This window comes from Hyalella azteca, unplaced genomic scaffold (genome assembly GCF_000764305.2).
Source record: "Hyalella azteca isolate HAZT.00-mixed unplaced genomic scaffold, Hazt_2.0.2 contig10279, whole genome shotgun sequence".
Taxonomy (NCBI): Eukaryota; Metazoa; Arthropoda; class Malacostraca; order Amphipoda; family Hyalellidae; genus Hyalella; species Hyalella azteca.
Window position 1 is genome coordinate 40,122 of NW_025940324.1, and position 17,243 is coordinate 57,364.

At 41.1% G+C, this 17,243-nt stretch overlaps 2 protein-coding genes across 3 annotated transcripts in view; both read right to left on the reverse strand.

Annotated features, from left to right (window-relative positions):
- Positions 1-2,963: 2,963 nt before the first annotated feature.
- On the reverse strand, positions 2,964-3,665 carry LOC108673451 (pre-mRNA-splicing factor cwc22-like). Its single transcript, XM_018161288.1, has one exon. The coding sequence runs from the start codon at positions 3,663-3,665 to the stop codon at positions 2,964-2,966; it is 702 nt and encodes a 233-aa protein (XP_018016777.1).
- A 4,748-nt stretch (positions 3,666-8,413) lies between these two features.
- The window catches only part of LOC108673456, a 90,865-nt gene continuing 82,035 nt past the window's right edge, over positions 8,414-17,243 (reverse strand). Inside the window, exons 4-7 of one of the 2 annotated variants that reach the window (XM_018161296.2) lie at positions 11,571-11,741; positions 11,056-11,200; positions 10,411-10,634; positions 8,414-10,170 (exon numbers count right to left, since the gene is read on the reverse strand). In XM_018161296.2, coding sequence (XP_018016785.1) covers positions 10,449-10,634; positions 11,056-11,200; positions 11,571-11,741 — 502 coding nt within the window. In that variant the 3' untranslated portion in view covers positions 8,414-10,170; positions 10,411-10,448. Of the gene's footprint in view, positions 10,171-10,410; positions 10,635-11,040; positions 11,201-11,570; positions 11,742-17,243 lie in introns of both variants that reach the window. The other variant, XM_018161295.2, reaches the window with a different exon arrangement.

Here is a 17,243-nt window from a genome sequence, read left to right on the forward strand (position 1 = left end):
GTGATTTAAACAGCAAAATAGTGCTTAAATTCGCAGTGTACCAGAGATTTCATCTAAAATGCTGAACAGATTCGAACGAAACTTAGAAACCTAACCTCCTAACTGTGATGTTTAGCTCGTGACAATTTTTTCGATTTTGCCTTCGTTTGCGAGTTATAGGGATATACGGAGAAACGACCGGCATTTCTCAGGCCAATTTTTGAACTTGCATTGACCAAGAGCCATATATGTAAAGCCGTATAACTCGCAAACGAAGGCAAAATAAAAAAAATTGTCACGAGCTAAACATCACCGTTGGGAGGTTAGGTTTCTATATGCAAAGTTTCGTTCGAATCTGTCCAGTATTTTAGAAGAAATCTCTGGTACACTGCGAATTTAAGCACTATTTTGCTGTTTAAATCACGAATGAGGGAAAAGAGAAAAATATTCGCCAACGAAGGCAAAACGTTAAAAAATTTCACAAGCTAAACATCACCGTTTAGTATACAGAAATTCATATCCAAAATTTCATTCAGATCTGTTCAGTACTCTGGAAGAAATGGCCGGTACACTGCAAATTTAGGCACGTTTCGTCATATAACTCCCGAATGAAGGCGATATTAAAAAATTGTCACGTGCTTGTCATCACCGTTAGGCCATAATGAATAAGTGTACCAATTTTCATCAAGATACGTTCAGTACTTGGGAAGATATTCCAGGTGCAATGACGGCCGCGAGTCCGGCCGCGAGACCGGCCGCAAGACCGGCCGTAAATTTGTCCGAGACGTCCGCGAGACCGGCCGCAAGTCCGGCCGTAAATTTATCCAAAACGTCTATGAAACTTGGTACACGCACTCATTAGGACCTAACTGTGATGTTTAGCCCGTGGAAATTTTTGGAATTTCACCTTCATTCGTGAGTTATATGGCGATACGTGCCGAAATTCGCAGTGAGCAAGAAATTTCTTCTAAACTACTATACAGATTTGAACGAAATTTTGAATATACAAACCTAACCTCCCAACTGTGATGTTGAGCTCGTGACAATTTTTTAGATTTTGCCTTCGTTTGCGAGTTATTTATATTATTTTTCCCACATTCGTGATTTGAACAACAGTACGTGCTTAAATTCGCAGTGAGCAAGAAATTTCTCCTAAAGTATAGAAATGAACAGCGGTAGGGAGTTCCGTTTAACCATTGAAGCAAGAAGTTTATTGTGCCGAGCTACCCTGACAGCAACCGGCTTCGGCTGGCTGCCACGTCATCTTTCTCGAACTATGAAAATGCCATAGATCATGATAGATGCTATGCCGTGCTGCCCCGCTCCAAGGCATTGTGCCGGCGAAGGGTACTACCAGCTGAAGATTAACCCTTGAACACCTATCAATACTCCTAGCATCTCATTGCAAAATTCTGAAATTACTCACGAACAAGTTCTTTGGACATCACCTAGTTGTGACTGGCTTCACCGGCTGTACTGTGCGGAGCCGTTGTAGCGCGTTGGCGAATTCCTACAGGGGTAAAAATATCACGTTACGAAGATTTTAAGATGCCTCCATGTGTGGTTAGTGCTCCCAGGTGAGTGGTTAGTAACCCCAGATGAGTGGTTAGTGCCCCCAGGAGAGTTTTTAGTGCCCCCAGGTGAGTGGTTAGTGCCCCCAGGTGAGTGGTTAGTGCCCCCAGGTGAGTGGTTAGTGCCCCCAGGTGAGTGGTTAGTGCCCCCAGGTGAGTGGTTAGTGTCCACAGGTGAGTGGTTAGTGTCCCCAGGTACCTGGCCCTGGTGAGGGACTTTCTGCCCTGGAGTGGGACTTTCTGCCCTGGAGTGGGACTCTCTGCCCTGGAGTGGGACTTTCTGCCCTGGAGTGGGACTTTCTGCCCTGGAGTGGGATTTTCTGCCCTGGAGTGGGACTTTCTGCCCTGGAGTGGGACTCTCTGCCCTGGAGTGGGACTCTCTGCCCTGGAGTGGGACTCTCTGCCCTGGAGTGGGACTCTCTGCCCTGGTGTGGGACCCTCTGCATTGGCGTGGTGCTGTCCGCCCTGGTGTGGTCTCCACTTAGGCGGCCCCGTTCTGTAGCCCTTCAGCCTTTGAGAAATCTTTAACATCTCTTCAAGACACACAAGTTTGTACCTGAAAACAAAATTCAGTTAAATTCCTTAAACTGTCCTGTCATAAGGCCGCATTGAACTAGTCCTCAGAGGCTCCCATAAATTCCAACAAAAGAAAAGATCGGCGGTAGCTTATATATGTATGTATACGTACGCACGTACGGTGAAAGAACAGAGATCCGAGCTTCGTCTCCTGGAATGCAGTTACTCGTATTAAACTTCACTGTTCTTGTGACATTGGTGCGGAAGTTGTCAAAAATGACACGAACAAATCTTTCGACAGCAATTAGGCTTTTCATAAAAATATTTGTGAGATGGTTTTTCCGAGGAAATGGGATTCAATTTTATCTATAACATTGATGATAAACTTAGTGTGAATGATAAGTTGGAGAGTTACCTGAGCACTAGGAAATCCGTGTTATTGAGGGACGCAAGTTTGACTGACCAAGGGAAGATGGAGCAAGGCTTTTGTGTCCGAGATAACTTATTCGGTCGCACGCTCAACTTTGTCGGTATGACAGAAATGTTTTACAGTCGTTTGGCAAATTGTGCAGCTCGGGTAACAATCTCCAGATAGACAAAAATCGGTAAGAAGCCATTGGGATCGTAACGAAAACAGGAATGAGAGTAGAATTTCAGACGCATTGCTCCAGCTAATGGAGAGATTTTTAATTGCTTCGCGGAACGTTAATTTGGCAAGCCATTTGGGCAGCAAATATGCTCAAAGTATTAAAATTTTGTGAAAACATTGACTTAGTTAGGGTCACCAATGGAAAAGAATTCGAAATGTATTCGAGTAACAGGCGCACCATTTCATAACTAAGGAAGACTATTTTATTCTAATTTAACAGTCTTCTAGTACTATTTGTTCTCTGTTGTTTACATTTCCTTCACCTCGTTTGTAGTTGTATATTTTTTGATGTGGGTTTCGAATGGCGAGGCGAGGGATGGCTCCTTGCGTCCTGGCGGGGGATGGCTCCTTGCGTCCTGGCGAGGGATGGCTCCTCGCGTCCTGGCGGGGGATGGCTCCTCGCGTCCTGGGGAGGGATGGCTCCTTGCGTCCTGGCGGGGGATGGCTCCTCGCGTCCTGGCGAGGGATGGCTCCTTGCGTCCTGGCGGGGGATGGCTCCTCGCGTCCTGGCGAGGGATGGCTCCTCGCGTCCTGGCGGGGGATGGCTCCTCGCGTCCTGGCGAGGGATGGCTCCTTGCGTCCTGGCGGGGGATGGCTCCTCGCGTCCTGGGGGGGGATGGCTCCTTGCGTTCTGGCGGGGGATGGCTCCTCGCGTCCTGCCGAGGGATGGCTCCTCGCGTCCTGGCGGGGGATGGCTCCTCGCGTCCTGGGGAGGGATGGCTCCTTGCGTTCTGGCGAGGGATGGCTCCTCGCGTCCTGCCGAGGGATGGCTCCTCGCGTCCTGGCGGGGGATGGCTCCTCGCGTCCTGGCGAGGGATGGCTCCTTGCGTCCTGGCGGGGGATGGCTCCTCGCGTCCTGGCGGGGGATGGCTCCTTGCGTTCTGGCGGGGGATGGCTCCTCGCGTCCTGCCGAGGGATGGCTCCTCGCGTCCTGGCGAGTGATGGCTCATGCGTGTGTTGGCAGGAGCATGCGACCGAACAACACTAAAATTGGCTTCATTTTACACTTCACTTAACTGAGTAATAACTTCCAATAGCAAATACATGAAACAAATTATCAAAAATTTAAAAGCAAAAAAAAAAAAACTTTTACTATTTCTTATACGAGAAAAAGTTTAAGAGTCCAGCTAAAAAGTTTAAGAGTCCAGAAGATATTAAAACATAAATAGTCAAATGAAAGCAAATAAGAATGAGGTAAACATGAGCAGACAAACCTATCTTTCTACAGTTTCGAGGGGATATTAACTGTAAGCGACATTTAAACTATGCTTTTATTTACAAATATACAGGGACTCCAAAATTCGCAGGTCAGAAAAACCGGTTGTGGAGGATAAAACTCTAAAATCCCTATCAGACACCGGGACGTTGCAGATCTTGGCATGAACGCGTACTGCTGAATGAGGCATATGATGGGGATGCGCAAGCAGGTTTTCTATTTTTAAACTCCTTCCTTTATGTTCCGCCAGCCTAGTTTAAAAATTGCGTGATGTCATACCGACATACGCAGATGCGCACTGCTCACATGATTTGGATGTGCTACTTGGTAATTGTGAGCGCAATGTGAACGCCTAATAAAATCAAGGTGATTGCTTTGCGTCTTTCTGTTGCTTTATAATCGCCTATCGAGGACAAATTCAGTTGGGCAGTTTGACTAGGGCGATACATCTGTCAAACAATAACACAGGTGTCCCAAGATCAGCTCAGTGCGAACAGAATTCTCATGAAGAGCTTAAGGGCCTAAGGTGTCTTGTTCCCGACTCTCAGTAAGAGTATGGACGGTGAAAAACAGGCCTCACGATCCTTTTGTTGTTATAGTGAGTTTCTAGCAAAAGGTTTCAGAAAAGTTACAACAGGAATAACTGGCTTGTGGTGGCCGAGCGTCCTTAGCGACATCTTTTTTCAATCCTTCGATGTCGGCTCTTTCTACCGCTGAGTTGAGATTGGCTCATATAGAGTGGGATATTGTGTTCATCCTCGTGAGCAGGGAACGTTAACAGTGTTTATACTCACGATCATCAATGTTACTGTTAATGGTAATGTTAATGTTATTGTTAATGTTACTGGTAATGTTAATGTTAATGCTAATATTAATGCTAATGTTAGTTTTAATGTTAATGCCAATGTTAATATATATAGCGGTTTCAGCGTTCATGAGGCCGTAAGCCCGTCGCCAATTCTTAACATCGCAGAACATTCAAAGCTTGTTGAGGGCTTGAACTCGCAACTCACGTCTTCAATTTTGCTTATGCCTAACCGCCCGGCTTTCTCGCCGATTCTGACCAGAAACTGGCGCACAGAGCTGGGATCGAACCCACGCCTCTCTGCTCCAATCTTGGTACTCTGAACTGTAACCACTGGGCCACTGAACTTAATGTTTATGTTAGTGTTAATGTTACTGTTAATGCTAATGTTAATGCTAATGTTAATATTAATGTGTTGTTGATGTTAATGTTTATGTTATTGTTAATGTTTCACTTTAAAGCGGGAAAAAGTCTGTTATAATTCCAAGAGTATCAGTTAAGCCGTTTTCGCAGTAGAATTAGAATTTATAACTTATTAAATACACCTCAAAAATTCTCCTAAGCCTAGAAATTTATTCACTTTAATGCGCTAAGACGCCAGTTAAAATTTCACGAGTACCAATTCTGCCGTTTCTAAAGTAGAATTAGTATTACTTTTTAAATTCAACTCGAAAGTTCTCCCAAACCTATAGAAATTTATTAATTTTAAAACGGCAAGAACCCTGTTTTAATTTCGCTAGTTTCAGTTCGTCCGTTTCTAAAATAGAATTAGTATTCATAACTTTTTAAAGTTAACTCAAATGTTCTCCCAAACCTTGAAATTTATTCACGTTGAATCGGCAAAAAGTCTGTTATAATTTCACGAATATCAGTTGAGCCGTTTCTAAAATGGAATGAGTATTCATAACTTTTTAATTCAAGTCGAAAATTTCCTCTAACCTAGAAATTTATTCACTGGAAAGAGATAAAAAATTTGTCTGGCGGCATCACTTTCGGTCTCTCCCTTTGCTCTGGCGGGCTCACCGCTTGGACACGTTTCGAAATCTTTCCGAAGCCTTTAGTGGAGTTGAAAAGTCGACATAGTGAAATTTTCTCTTGACCGGCGTCCCTCTTTCCCAGATCAGGCCGATACAAATTTCGGTTCACTTGAATATCTCCTAGCTTACGGGATCTCCCTCGCTGTAACGCGGAACTCTCTATCATTTTCACAAAACTTGTTTCATCGTACCGCTACTTAAACACGTGTTACGTTCTCACCTCGAGCCCATACTTTCACTGCCCCATTGGTCTACCCTACTCACGAATTCGTTGACGTACACCCACACGTCACTCCCAGCACTAACTCACTCTCGTTGGTAATCTCTTCGCACCCACTTCCCAACATAACCTCCGAGCGGGTTACCAACCTCAGTTACTAGCTCTCGTCTTACTCCTAATATAATATCGAATAGAATGATAATTTATTTATTTTTCTACATGAACATAGCACAAGCTGTGAACGAATTTGTTTATAACAAATAGCAATCGAATAAGGTGCTGGGAGAGCGATTATATCAAGTGCCGCCCCACATTTCATCGCTTCTGTGATTCCATGATGTGATGAAATTCACCTAAGTCAGCCATATCGTCAGCGAAGAGCATCTCAAACCCAACAACGTACATTTCTTCTCTGGGATGAACAGTAATTTGAAGTTTCTAAATGTTTCACATTTTTCGCCTTCTCACAAGTAGTGAACTGATTATTTTTCATTCATTCGAGGCCGCCTCGTGAAGCATCAAAATTTTTCATTATTACTTCTAACCAAACCAACCCTTCATTTATTTTAAACTTATTCCATAATTTTTTGGAAACCTCAGTGGTGAAGGGAAAGAGTGAAATGCAGGTTTAATTAGAATTTTATTATAGCTATGTACAGTAATTTCTAAAACTAGATGCATGACTTGATACCGGAGGGGCGGAGAAGCTGACAACGCAAGTAATCTCTCAATATCCCCTCCTCGAGTTTTTCGCAATCATAAAATAATTATAATAAGCGTGCACACACTCACATCACACACTCATGCAGTAAAATATTCAAACGAGTGCAATTCACGAGAAAAGATAACATAGAAGTAAACAACGCAGGCGATGAGATTTTCCCGCTGAGAATAGCAAAGTCAGGAGTTGATTTCTAAGAGAACAAGTTAGGCTGTGTGTCTGCTGTAGAAAAAAAAGAGTGCCTTCGCTAGAAATAATATCAAGAAGAATATCCATGTAAGTAACTAACTGAAATTTTCATGAGTTGGAACTTCGAGATAAAAATAAAACTTCTTGGGAAGACATATGAGCCAAAACTAATATCGCGAACTCTAACAACGTCATAAAAAATACTCTTGTACTCTCTCAAAAAATTACGATAAAACATATACTCAGTTTGGAACAAAAATACTTCATTTTAATTCACAAGACCTATGACAACGAGACTCAAAATCCAGAAGGAAAATATCTCTAAATTGGAGCTAACGGCATCAACCGTTGAGTGAGAGCAAAAAAAAAAAAAAAATGGGGTACAGAATTTCAGTCCAAGCGGTATTTGCCCATCTAATAACTAACAATCCTTTACGTTTCAACTGAAATCGGTACAAAAATGAGAATTCTAACGAGTGGTCTTAATCTATATTTGGTAGCATTGGTGACAGGCGTTCAAGAGGAAGCTTCTCATATCTGCCAGAGTGACGTATCTAACATACGGCCTATAGAGCAACGGTTCAGTTAAGGTCTATGAGATCTTGGAACTTTGACGCCAAGAACAGATGACCACATGGAGGCTCCGTTGTTCAATTATTATAGCTCATGAACGACACAATTCATAAGGAAAAAAGCTCAGAAGAGTGATTTGACGTAGATCTTGAAAAGTTAAATTATTCCAATTGTTAATTCTATTTTTTATTTATTCGATTGAATTTGAAAATAACTACGACAGAAACAAATCTACGACACGAGGAGCACACAGCATTTGTACATGCAGTGAAACATCAACAGGTGTAGTAGGAGTGACTAATTAAATGTAAATCCCTGATCCCAAGGAATATCCTCAATTAGGGGGATCTAAATTAAAGTGGGGGAACTCTTGGAAAGACTTAGAAAAAAGTACATAGAATTTGAAACGAACGAGATGAAATTATTCTCTAGGTACCCTAACTACAACGCAGACGTACACAGTACACACGACTGGACCTAAGCACACACACAACGAATATCTCCTAACAATTACATATAAATTTGGTCGGCTGAGGTAAACTGTTAAAGTTCTAGATGGTAATAAATACACGTATAGAACAGATAGAGTAGAATCGTCACACTAATTCCAATTTCAGACATGCAACTATTGTCACAATAAGCTAAATTAGAAACCAGTGAAGCAAGAATGGAAAAAAATTATGTTCTCTAATCTCGTTCTTCAAGATATCATTGTAATCATCTACGCTTCAATATTTCAAATTATATAGATAAATAAAGAGATAAATTTCGGTTTGAGACAAGAATACACGTAAAGACTTCCCCGAAAAATTGTTACTGATGCAAAAAAAAAAAAAAACTCTACAGCTTTATGAAAATTAGGAAGTAGGTACTTAGCACAAAATGTTCAATAATACTGGAGTTTTGATACGCCAAAAAGAAAATGCATTACAATTAGAGTAAAAAATTTTGTAACTTTAAAAACCTTCCTACACTAAATAACAAATTAACAGCAAAAAGAGTTATTAAGAATGCTATTCTCGGCAATCCTAATTCCTATTAGCGTTCAATGTTAGGCGCGCTCAGTGCATCCTATAAAGCACATATATGGTAATATGACAGTGACGTGAGTGGAACTCAACTTAAAAATAGGGTACTGAAGTTCTGCGTGAACATGTGGCGGCTATAATGGAGGCCATATAGAAGCTCCTGACAATGTCATTTATCGAGTGCTTGACGTAAAAAGTGATGAGCGAAACAAAAATACGCGTGTACATGAGACGACAGGCTTCCATTACAGACCATCTCAAGGAATATTGATTAAATGAAGAACCTATTCTCTCTACGATATATATTATCAAGACAATCATTAAAATATTAATATATAGCATTAATGTAAGATAATAATGCAAAATTATAAACTCAAATCACTAATGAGACGCACAAGCGAGGCTTCACAAAGCCATGCTCGAGCAAGTGACGATTTTACAACGTCATCTTGACAATTTCCAGACGCGTCGAAGCCAGGAACGCAAGGCTGCTACAAACAACTTCCTTGGCATTACTAAAGACAAATGGCAGTAAATTTAGCTACTAAATGCACAGGCGATTCACAATCTCAATAAAAACATTGTTACACCCTGTACGTCAAGCGACATGGCAGACGGATGTTCGTGGAAAGTAAAACGTCCTTGCGCTGTTGGTTCAAACATCAAAGATTTGTAAGCTACAGCTATAACTGGGACGTACACAAAAGGCTGCCGTGCAAGCCATATCTGACACACTGAAATCAATTAAATTGTATGTGTACACACGCATTACATATCAGATAAAGTATATAGGAAAAGAGGCCAGCATGGCATCGTCGAGCAGTCGACTGCGAAGTTCATGGTGGGTTCAGACAATTGGAATGGAGGCAGAAAATGAAATAAATCAATCCACCTTCGAGTCAGCAAACCCGGAAAATATGCGACTTTCTTATAAATCAATTCTTGGTAACTGCTCGCCGAACCGTGCCAGCGCTTCTTTCCTTAGTCTAAAGAACTACAAAACAAATAAACCCAAAATATAAAGCCATCCATGAAAACATTTGGTTCGTCACTGAGTGCAGTTTGTAGGACACATAGGCAAGTGAGACTGCCAAGATGAGCATATATACTTACCGACGTTTCAAGATTCACTAAGAAGTTTCGATCTCATTCAGTTTGTGGTTACGTGAGATGTGCACATGTCTACGACAGTTTCAATACAGTGACATTTTGTGATCAAATTTAATTCGAAATTCGTTTCCTGCATAAATTGAAACATGACGATTCATAAAACAATAAAAAGAACATAGATGTTTCGAAATACCTCGAGGAGTTTGCATCAGGAATTATAATTTTACAAACAAAACGTTCAACATGAATGCATAAAATCGATTTGCAGCAGATGTATACTGCTTACCATAATTGTAGGTAATAGAAAAAAATGGAAACACCAATAAACAACAATAAAATAAATAGACATGACAAAAATATGAAAGAATTGAAAGGAGAGATGCTCGTCTCCTGCAGACAATTTTACGGAGATGGGACAAGACTCGAGGACAGAGGCGCGAGGGGCGGGGGGCGGGGGAGACGTGGTGGAGGGCTGGCTGTGGTTGTTGTGGGTGCCACGGGCGCAGCTGCCCTGAGACGCTCAACATCGCCACGCTCTCTGCATTTCTTCTTTTAACTGAAAAACAAAGATTGTATTAAAACGATATTCAATCGACGTTTTATCGTCGCAGATATAATTTTTCGAGAACCATTGCTACTTTTGATTACACACGGAAATTATATCAAAGCAGATACTTGTCAAAATTGTATAAGTAAACGGCATCCTAGTAAATCGTACTTCAACAGATGAACGTTTTTCAGCAGATGGTAACACGGTCACTCGAACCTCTACAGATGGCAGCCTGCCTATACGCACCTCTACAGATGGCAGCAAGGTTGGTGAAGGTCTGCCAGCTACACAGCAAATGAATGGGAGCGCACAAGAGGCTTGCGTTTGACAGGCCTCTCTGCGTTGAAGTTGAAGAAACTGTTGTTGTTGTTGTTTGTGTTGCCGCAATATGACACCTCGCAGTAGTGGATGGTGTGGTGCAGCACGGGATGATATGCGATCTTCTTCCGCGGTATAGGGGAGAATTGGACCTGTCGAGAACAGCAATGGTAGAGACAATTCTTGAAGCCTGAGTGATATCGGTTGTTATCCAGGGTGAGTGGCATAGATATTAATTGACGAAAACAGCTAAGTCATACTTTAATCTAGTAAATGAATACCGGTGGGTCTACGTGTTGAATTTACATTAAATAATTTTATTAGTATATTTGTACCTGATAAATCAAAAGTTTGTTAGCACAGGAAACTGAAACTAGAGCAAAATCAAAAGTAGTAGAAGGGACAGCAATTTAGATCATTAATGAGAGGACGCTAGGGTAGAGAACTTAAACATGGATTCAAATTAAGGAATAAAGGGTAAAAAAGAGACGTAGAGGTAAAGTCAGAAGCAAGGGCAATGAGAGGACCAAGTGCCGGTAGGGTACCACCTCCTCTCACCATATTGGTACCAACTTTTTGGTATGAGATATCGAGGTATTGGATCTCCTGACAGGGCAGCGTGACCTCGAGGGGCCTCTTGACGGAGGACCTCTTGAGCGTCGACAGCGCCGGCAGCGACGACGACGCGCCAAGAGGCACGGCGCCCCGACGAGCGAACCTGTGGGCATGAGGAGGGCATGACAGGACGAAGAACGGTGCCTTGGTAATGATCATTCATGGTACGCAAAATATTATGTGTTGATCTGTTCCCAATGTCGCCTCAATATCAGTAATGGAAAGATACTCGAATGTTTATTCCCAGACGTAACTTCGAGACCTACACCCAAGACGGCGCTCGCATTTAGCAAACAAATTTGTCTGGTTGATGTATTAACTAAGCTGTAATTTTTGGAATTGATGAACAACATTGAATGTATAATTTTATTAATTAGATTCGCTCCAAATGAATTGCCTTTCCTGTACGTAAACTCTCAGCAGAACAAGAAAATACACAAAAATTATCGTTTCCATAACGACTGTAATCTGACCTGACGTTGCCGCTGCCTCTGCCGTCGTCACCGACGCCCTCTGCGGCGGTGACGTTCGTCGTGTGGTGGTCGGGGTCGCCGACGCGATTGTTGTTGTTGTTGCTGACGTTGCAGGCGTCGGCGAGGACGCTCTTGTCGGGGCAGTCGGGCAGGTTGCCGTTCTCGTCATTTCTGTCCGAGGAAATACGAGAAAAGTTTATACAAATTATGTGCAATATGTCGAGTACAAATTTTAGCGAAAAACCTTTAATTTTCTCGTCGATCAAGCATAATTCGTTACTTATCTCGAAGTATAAAACCATACCTACATGACATTCGAAATCAGTGTTATTTATTACTGGATCGATTCTGGGCAAAAAATGAGAATGATCAAAATTTTCCATGGAGTTTTCCTAGGAGAATCTAATTAAAAATATTTTATCCACAAGGATCGAAATATGATGGTGATTTGCTGATGATATTATTTTTATAACAAAATTGTCAACAATAAATACATATTTATAAATGTTGCAAGATTTGTATACAATTTATACGTTATTCTAGAGTAGATGCAAGTCATAAAAGCATCTACAGATCCTGAAGTCATTTTTTAAATGTTTGGTCTGATGTGATTTGGCTGATCAATCCCAAGTGGTTGTTTATTGCTTGATTTTTTACGCTTAATCACAATTTATTACTAAATGACTTTTTGGCAGTTATCTCAAACATATACAAGCAGCGGAAAAAAGCTTTATTGCAAGCAGCGGTGGGCGTGTGGGACGGGAGAAAGCGGCGTCACAGGTGTGCTGCAGGACACCTGCTGCTGCTGCGGGTGCGGCGGACACCTGCTGGGGCCATACTTTCAAAACTCGCTAAGTGACCGTAAGTACTTACGCTCTATTTTCTAGTCTTATGATTGGTGGATTTGGCTTGAAAGGCCGTCAATGATTGGCTGATGAACTTACGATCTCTTAACTTTTTTTGAAAGTATGGGCCCTGACGATCAGTGCTACGCTGGATGAACCTACACACAGTTCGACTTATTTTGCAACAGATATGTAAACACTTCAATATTAGTTGAAACGCCGAAAGGCATTAACTCCTTTGTAGAAACGCACATCAACGAAGTTACTAGGTTTAAACGCACGCATACACCCTGTTTGAAGCATTAAAAGCACACCTTGTGTTAAACTTCGAAACCCTTTTTCACAGAGGTGGGAACACCGGCAAACAGATATAAACTTTTTGCAATACCAACACACACTTTACCCTGATAGCACCGAAAATTTTCTCGCGGTTGAAACGCCTGCACATTCCCTTCTCAAATGTAGAAATGTCGAAACAAAATTAAAATGTATGAAAGTCATACAAACTTCAACCATGGATGAATTAATGCACACTTTAATTATATATGAACCCCAGTTGCACTCTAACCACGAATAAATCCGTTCTTTATTTGTACAAGGAACTGAAACCTCCAAGAAAATCATGGCAAAACAAAGCTCTTACGGCACCAACATGAAAACCGATGCTCTAAAAAGATTCAGGCATCTACGTTTTCGAGGATGTGAAAAAACGTTCTCAGTGCGATACTGCAACTGAGATGAATGAGCCCGCACAAAAAACTTATTCGGGGTATTGTAAAATTACCGTATAAATCACAGGCAAGAAGTGAAGCAGCATTTCGTCACGAAGCAGCATGCAAGCACTCTTCAACTTCATAGACACAAACCTTTTCCTACAAACACAATATCCACAAAACGCGATCCGTGCACCTAATGAATGAAAGAGCTATTCGATCCAGATTCAGTTCATGGGACCTTTTCTGCATCGCTGATCTCTAGTTACCCAGCTAAGGTAGTCATAAGTAAATTTAGCGAGTTTTATTCGAAATTATTTATAGTGAAGAATATTTTCTTTGCATACATCTCCTAAAATTTTTAATAAATATGAACTTAGAGGAAGTAGAGCGATATTTTGCGAAATAAAAACGACCGAAACCCGGTGACACTTCATTATAAGTAACGTCTTTGTGTGGAGATATCCGCTTACGCGAGGTAGGCGGAAATTCCACGGCACCCACATCACCGAGGCTGCATGGACCGCCAAAAAATCCTATCAGCAGAGCGGCAGAAAGTGAGCGGACGTCGTAAACTTTTGTATCAGATCGAAAAGAAACAAAAAAGTGTGATCGCGGCCGCTGAATCAAATAAGTTAGGAATATGGCATACCATGCTCGGTGCACAAGTTGGGCTAATATTATAGTATTTTCGTTGACAAGGTCAAGCTTATATTATATTATGCTTGGTGCACTAAGTTGGGTATTTATTCTATTAAAACTAGTGCACCATGATCAAGCGGTAGGCAACAACAGAAAGCACAAACGTGAGCAGGGCTTCAAAATAAATTATCACAAGCGAAACTGTCAGGAAATATAAACCGATCTCCATGCTATCAGACACGTTCTTTCGGCATTTCTCTTGAATGAGATTTAATGGTGGTTTTCTCTATTTACGCAACCAAATAATTCTTTTTTAACACACGGAATAATTTGTTTTAGTGTACGTAGATTGCGCGTGTATAGGATATACACGCCGCACTTAGGCGCTCAGCAAGCAATGGACACGAAGTCTCGTCGCGCACATGACACTTATTGCCAGGGAATAAGAGACGCTCAACTCGAGCACTGAATTAAAAGAGCCAAAGTGAGAGACCATTGATATAAACACCAGATAAAATAAGGCTGTAATGTCAGGTGGCTGGCGACGCCGCAGTCCTTGACGTTCGCTTCTTGTTGGCATTTTTAAGGGCAACTTTTCTATCCAGATTTTTGCGTCATAAACATCCACGATGCATCACAGGGTTTGCATTCAAGCTGAGAATGATCAACACACTTGAAGATAGTCCATAGCAGGTAACGTCTTCCATAAGGACGAATTAGTCCGGGGCTGGAGATGCATAATCAGAGAAGAAATGAACCACGACAAATGAGGAACTTCTTGAACGCAATAAATAGAACGCAAGGATTCAGATGTGCATTGACTCAATAATTTGCGCGAGATATTTCTAGGTGAAAGAAACAAAAGAAAATTCGAAAATCTGAGGGAAATGAACGGTAATTGATGCTGCATCAATTGTATCTGGGTTAATTTACGACCCATCGAAAGTTTAATTCGAATTACTGATTATTTAAGACAGCTCTAGGTATTGAGCATCGTGCATCCATACGACTTATTTACCAGCAATACATTTGAAGGACGTCAGCATCTCAAGTAGGAAGGTTGAAAAGAACATACGAAAGGTTTTGGTGAAAATAAATGATCCTAGAGTACAGAAAAACATCACTGAGCCTGATTTACATACCCAAACGCAGGACCGCGTTGGCGTGACGGTTAGGCAAAAAATTGGGCAGAGGCTAGATGCGAAAGGGTCCAAAATCGTTCTACTCTAAATAAACAATTTGAAAGAATTGTTGAATTAAATGAATAAGCAATAAAATTAATGCATCAAATCCGTACAGTGGTAAATATTCGATTTTGAAGTCAAAACTCATTTCGTAAAACTTCTTTCAGTTCAAGCAATAAAAAACGAAAATTTTATCGATATGTGTAAAATCTAAAATCAATGTGACCAATTAGGAAAGTTTCTCTTCTAGCGCATGCACCATAAACGTTCGAATTTAATAACATCAAATCCAATGGTACTAATAGGAAATCCTATAGAAATTATTATCGAATGCTGAACGGCCTTCAAGCAAGGATCTAAAATTGCGCTCGCATTCAATTTTTTGCTGCAGCAGCCCTAATGTAAGGTCCTAAGCACGTAATTGTGAGTGAGAAGGGCGCTTGCAAGCACATTGAAATTTTTATGTGCGATTCTAAACAGAGAGAATAAGAACCCAGAACAACGTTCAAGCATTTTTTTTGCGAGATGCAACGCATGTTTTCCGGTTGCCAGAAAGACTAGCTATAACATAGAATGAGTCATAAACAGGTTAGAGTACATAGTACAGATCAGATGGTGATTTATGGGTGTTTCAGGCCTTTATAGAGTAAAACATAATCCTGATTCTGCCGATATGGAATATTGATGTAAATTTAAAAGGGCTCAGCAACGAAGCATATATGTCCCAGCCGTGTTGCTATATACACGTTTCCGCCGTGGGTCACCAAGTGAATGGGTCGTAGGCGGGTCAGGACCTCTACCGTCCACACCCATCATCACACCCACGGCCTGTCCACACCCCGCGCCTCACTCCGTATTGCCTCTTATGCCGATAAGAGACAATTGAAAGACATGCAGGTAGTTTTCCTTTCTTATATCAAATTATTTAATGTGTCTTTATTAACAACTGTTTAAAAGAAATTTTTCGATAAAGTAAGAATACAGTGAGATATACACACTGATACAATGATAGTAATATGAGCAACGCAATAACGAGTTTGTACAAGGACGTAAAAAAACTAAAAAGATACGCACAAAAAAAGTTGCTGAAGCTATGAGGAAATTTTAACCAAGGAACAGAAAGTGTACCACTCAACAACAGTTGCTGTATAAGAATATCCCTTGACTTGAATCGAGCTAGTTTACCCTTTAAATTTACTCAAGTGTTTCCAAAGAAATCACATTGCACGAGTCCATCAAAATCAGTCCTGCTACAATGAGGAGAAATTGTGAAGAGGAGTCGCCTCACTAATGATAAAATGAATACAGGCAAAGAATATGAATGAATGAATAATACAGGCAAAGGCCTCATGCAGACTAGCACATCTCGCCGAGTCCATGTACTGAAACATCATGCAACTTAAGTATGAAATTAATCAGCGTCGTTCAAGTGAGATATTGCTTAATTGTTTAGAAAGTTTGAGATTAAATAATCAATACAAGACGAATGCTTGAGCCTCCAATTCGCAATTATGATAATAGGCATTATGATTCAAGATAATGTTCAGAAACACACTTGAAGCTCTCCAGCTGCGCGCAAAGCTCCAACATGAATTAGCGAACAAAGAAATAGCCGCCCTCCCCACCCCCTTGTCATGTTATATTAAAAGTCACTACAGCTAAGTTGTTCGCTTCTAAATGTTCGTATTTAGACAGGACATTCACTTAGACTGTTCAGTATAAAATCTCCTGACACAGCGGTAATTTACTTCATTTTGTTTGGGCTGATTAAATTCACTCATATTTTAGAACTATTAGGAAGTAAATTGAAACATCAAGTAGAAACTTTCAAGATAACCCTGCGTGTTCAATAACCCTGTGTTCTGCATCTAGACTTAATGGAGAACTCAGCGTAGAACAAGTTTGACCTTAAGACGACCTCAGTGCGAGCGTGACACCTGTGCAGCGCGTACACCTGTTCATTGAGAGATAGTAAATACGCTAGTTCAGTACAGCTCAATTACTGCCACTATTGCTCATGATGCGCGCTCTCTCTTACTGCGCAGCATTTCTCTGATCTTCTCTCTATTCTTTACCTCTCTATTCGTCTCATTTATTCAGACACGTGATCAGTTGATTTTTACTAAATTTAACTAAAAACAAATTCGTTTCACCAAAAACTTGATAGACTAGCACGTTCAGTTCATTCAAAGGGGACGAGATTCATCCATGTATCCATTTATAAATAGAGCAATAAAAAGGCACACAACCTTGTTTATACAATCTGTGGACTAATTAATAATAATTTTT

Coding starts and splice junctions, on each gene's coding strand:
- LOC108673451 (XM_018161288.1), bottom strand. CDS start 3,665: ATGAGCCATCACTCGCCAGGACGCGAGGAGCCATCCCTCGGCAGGACG.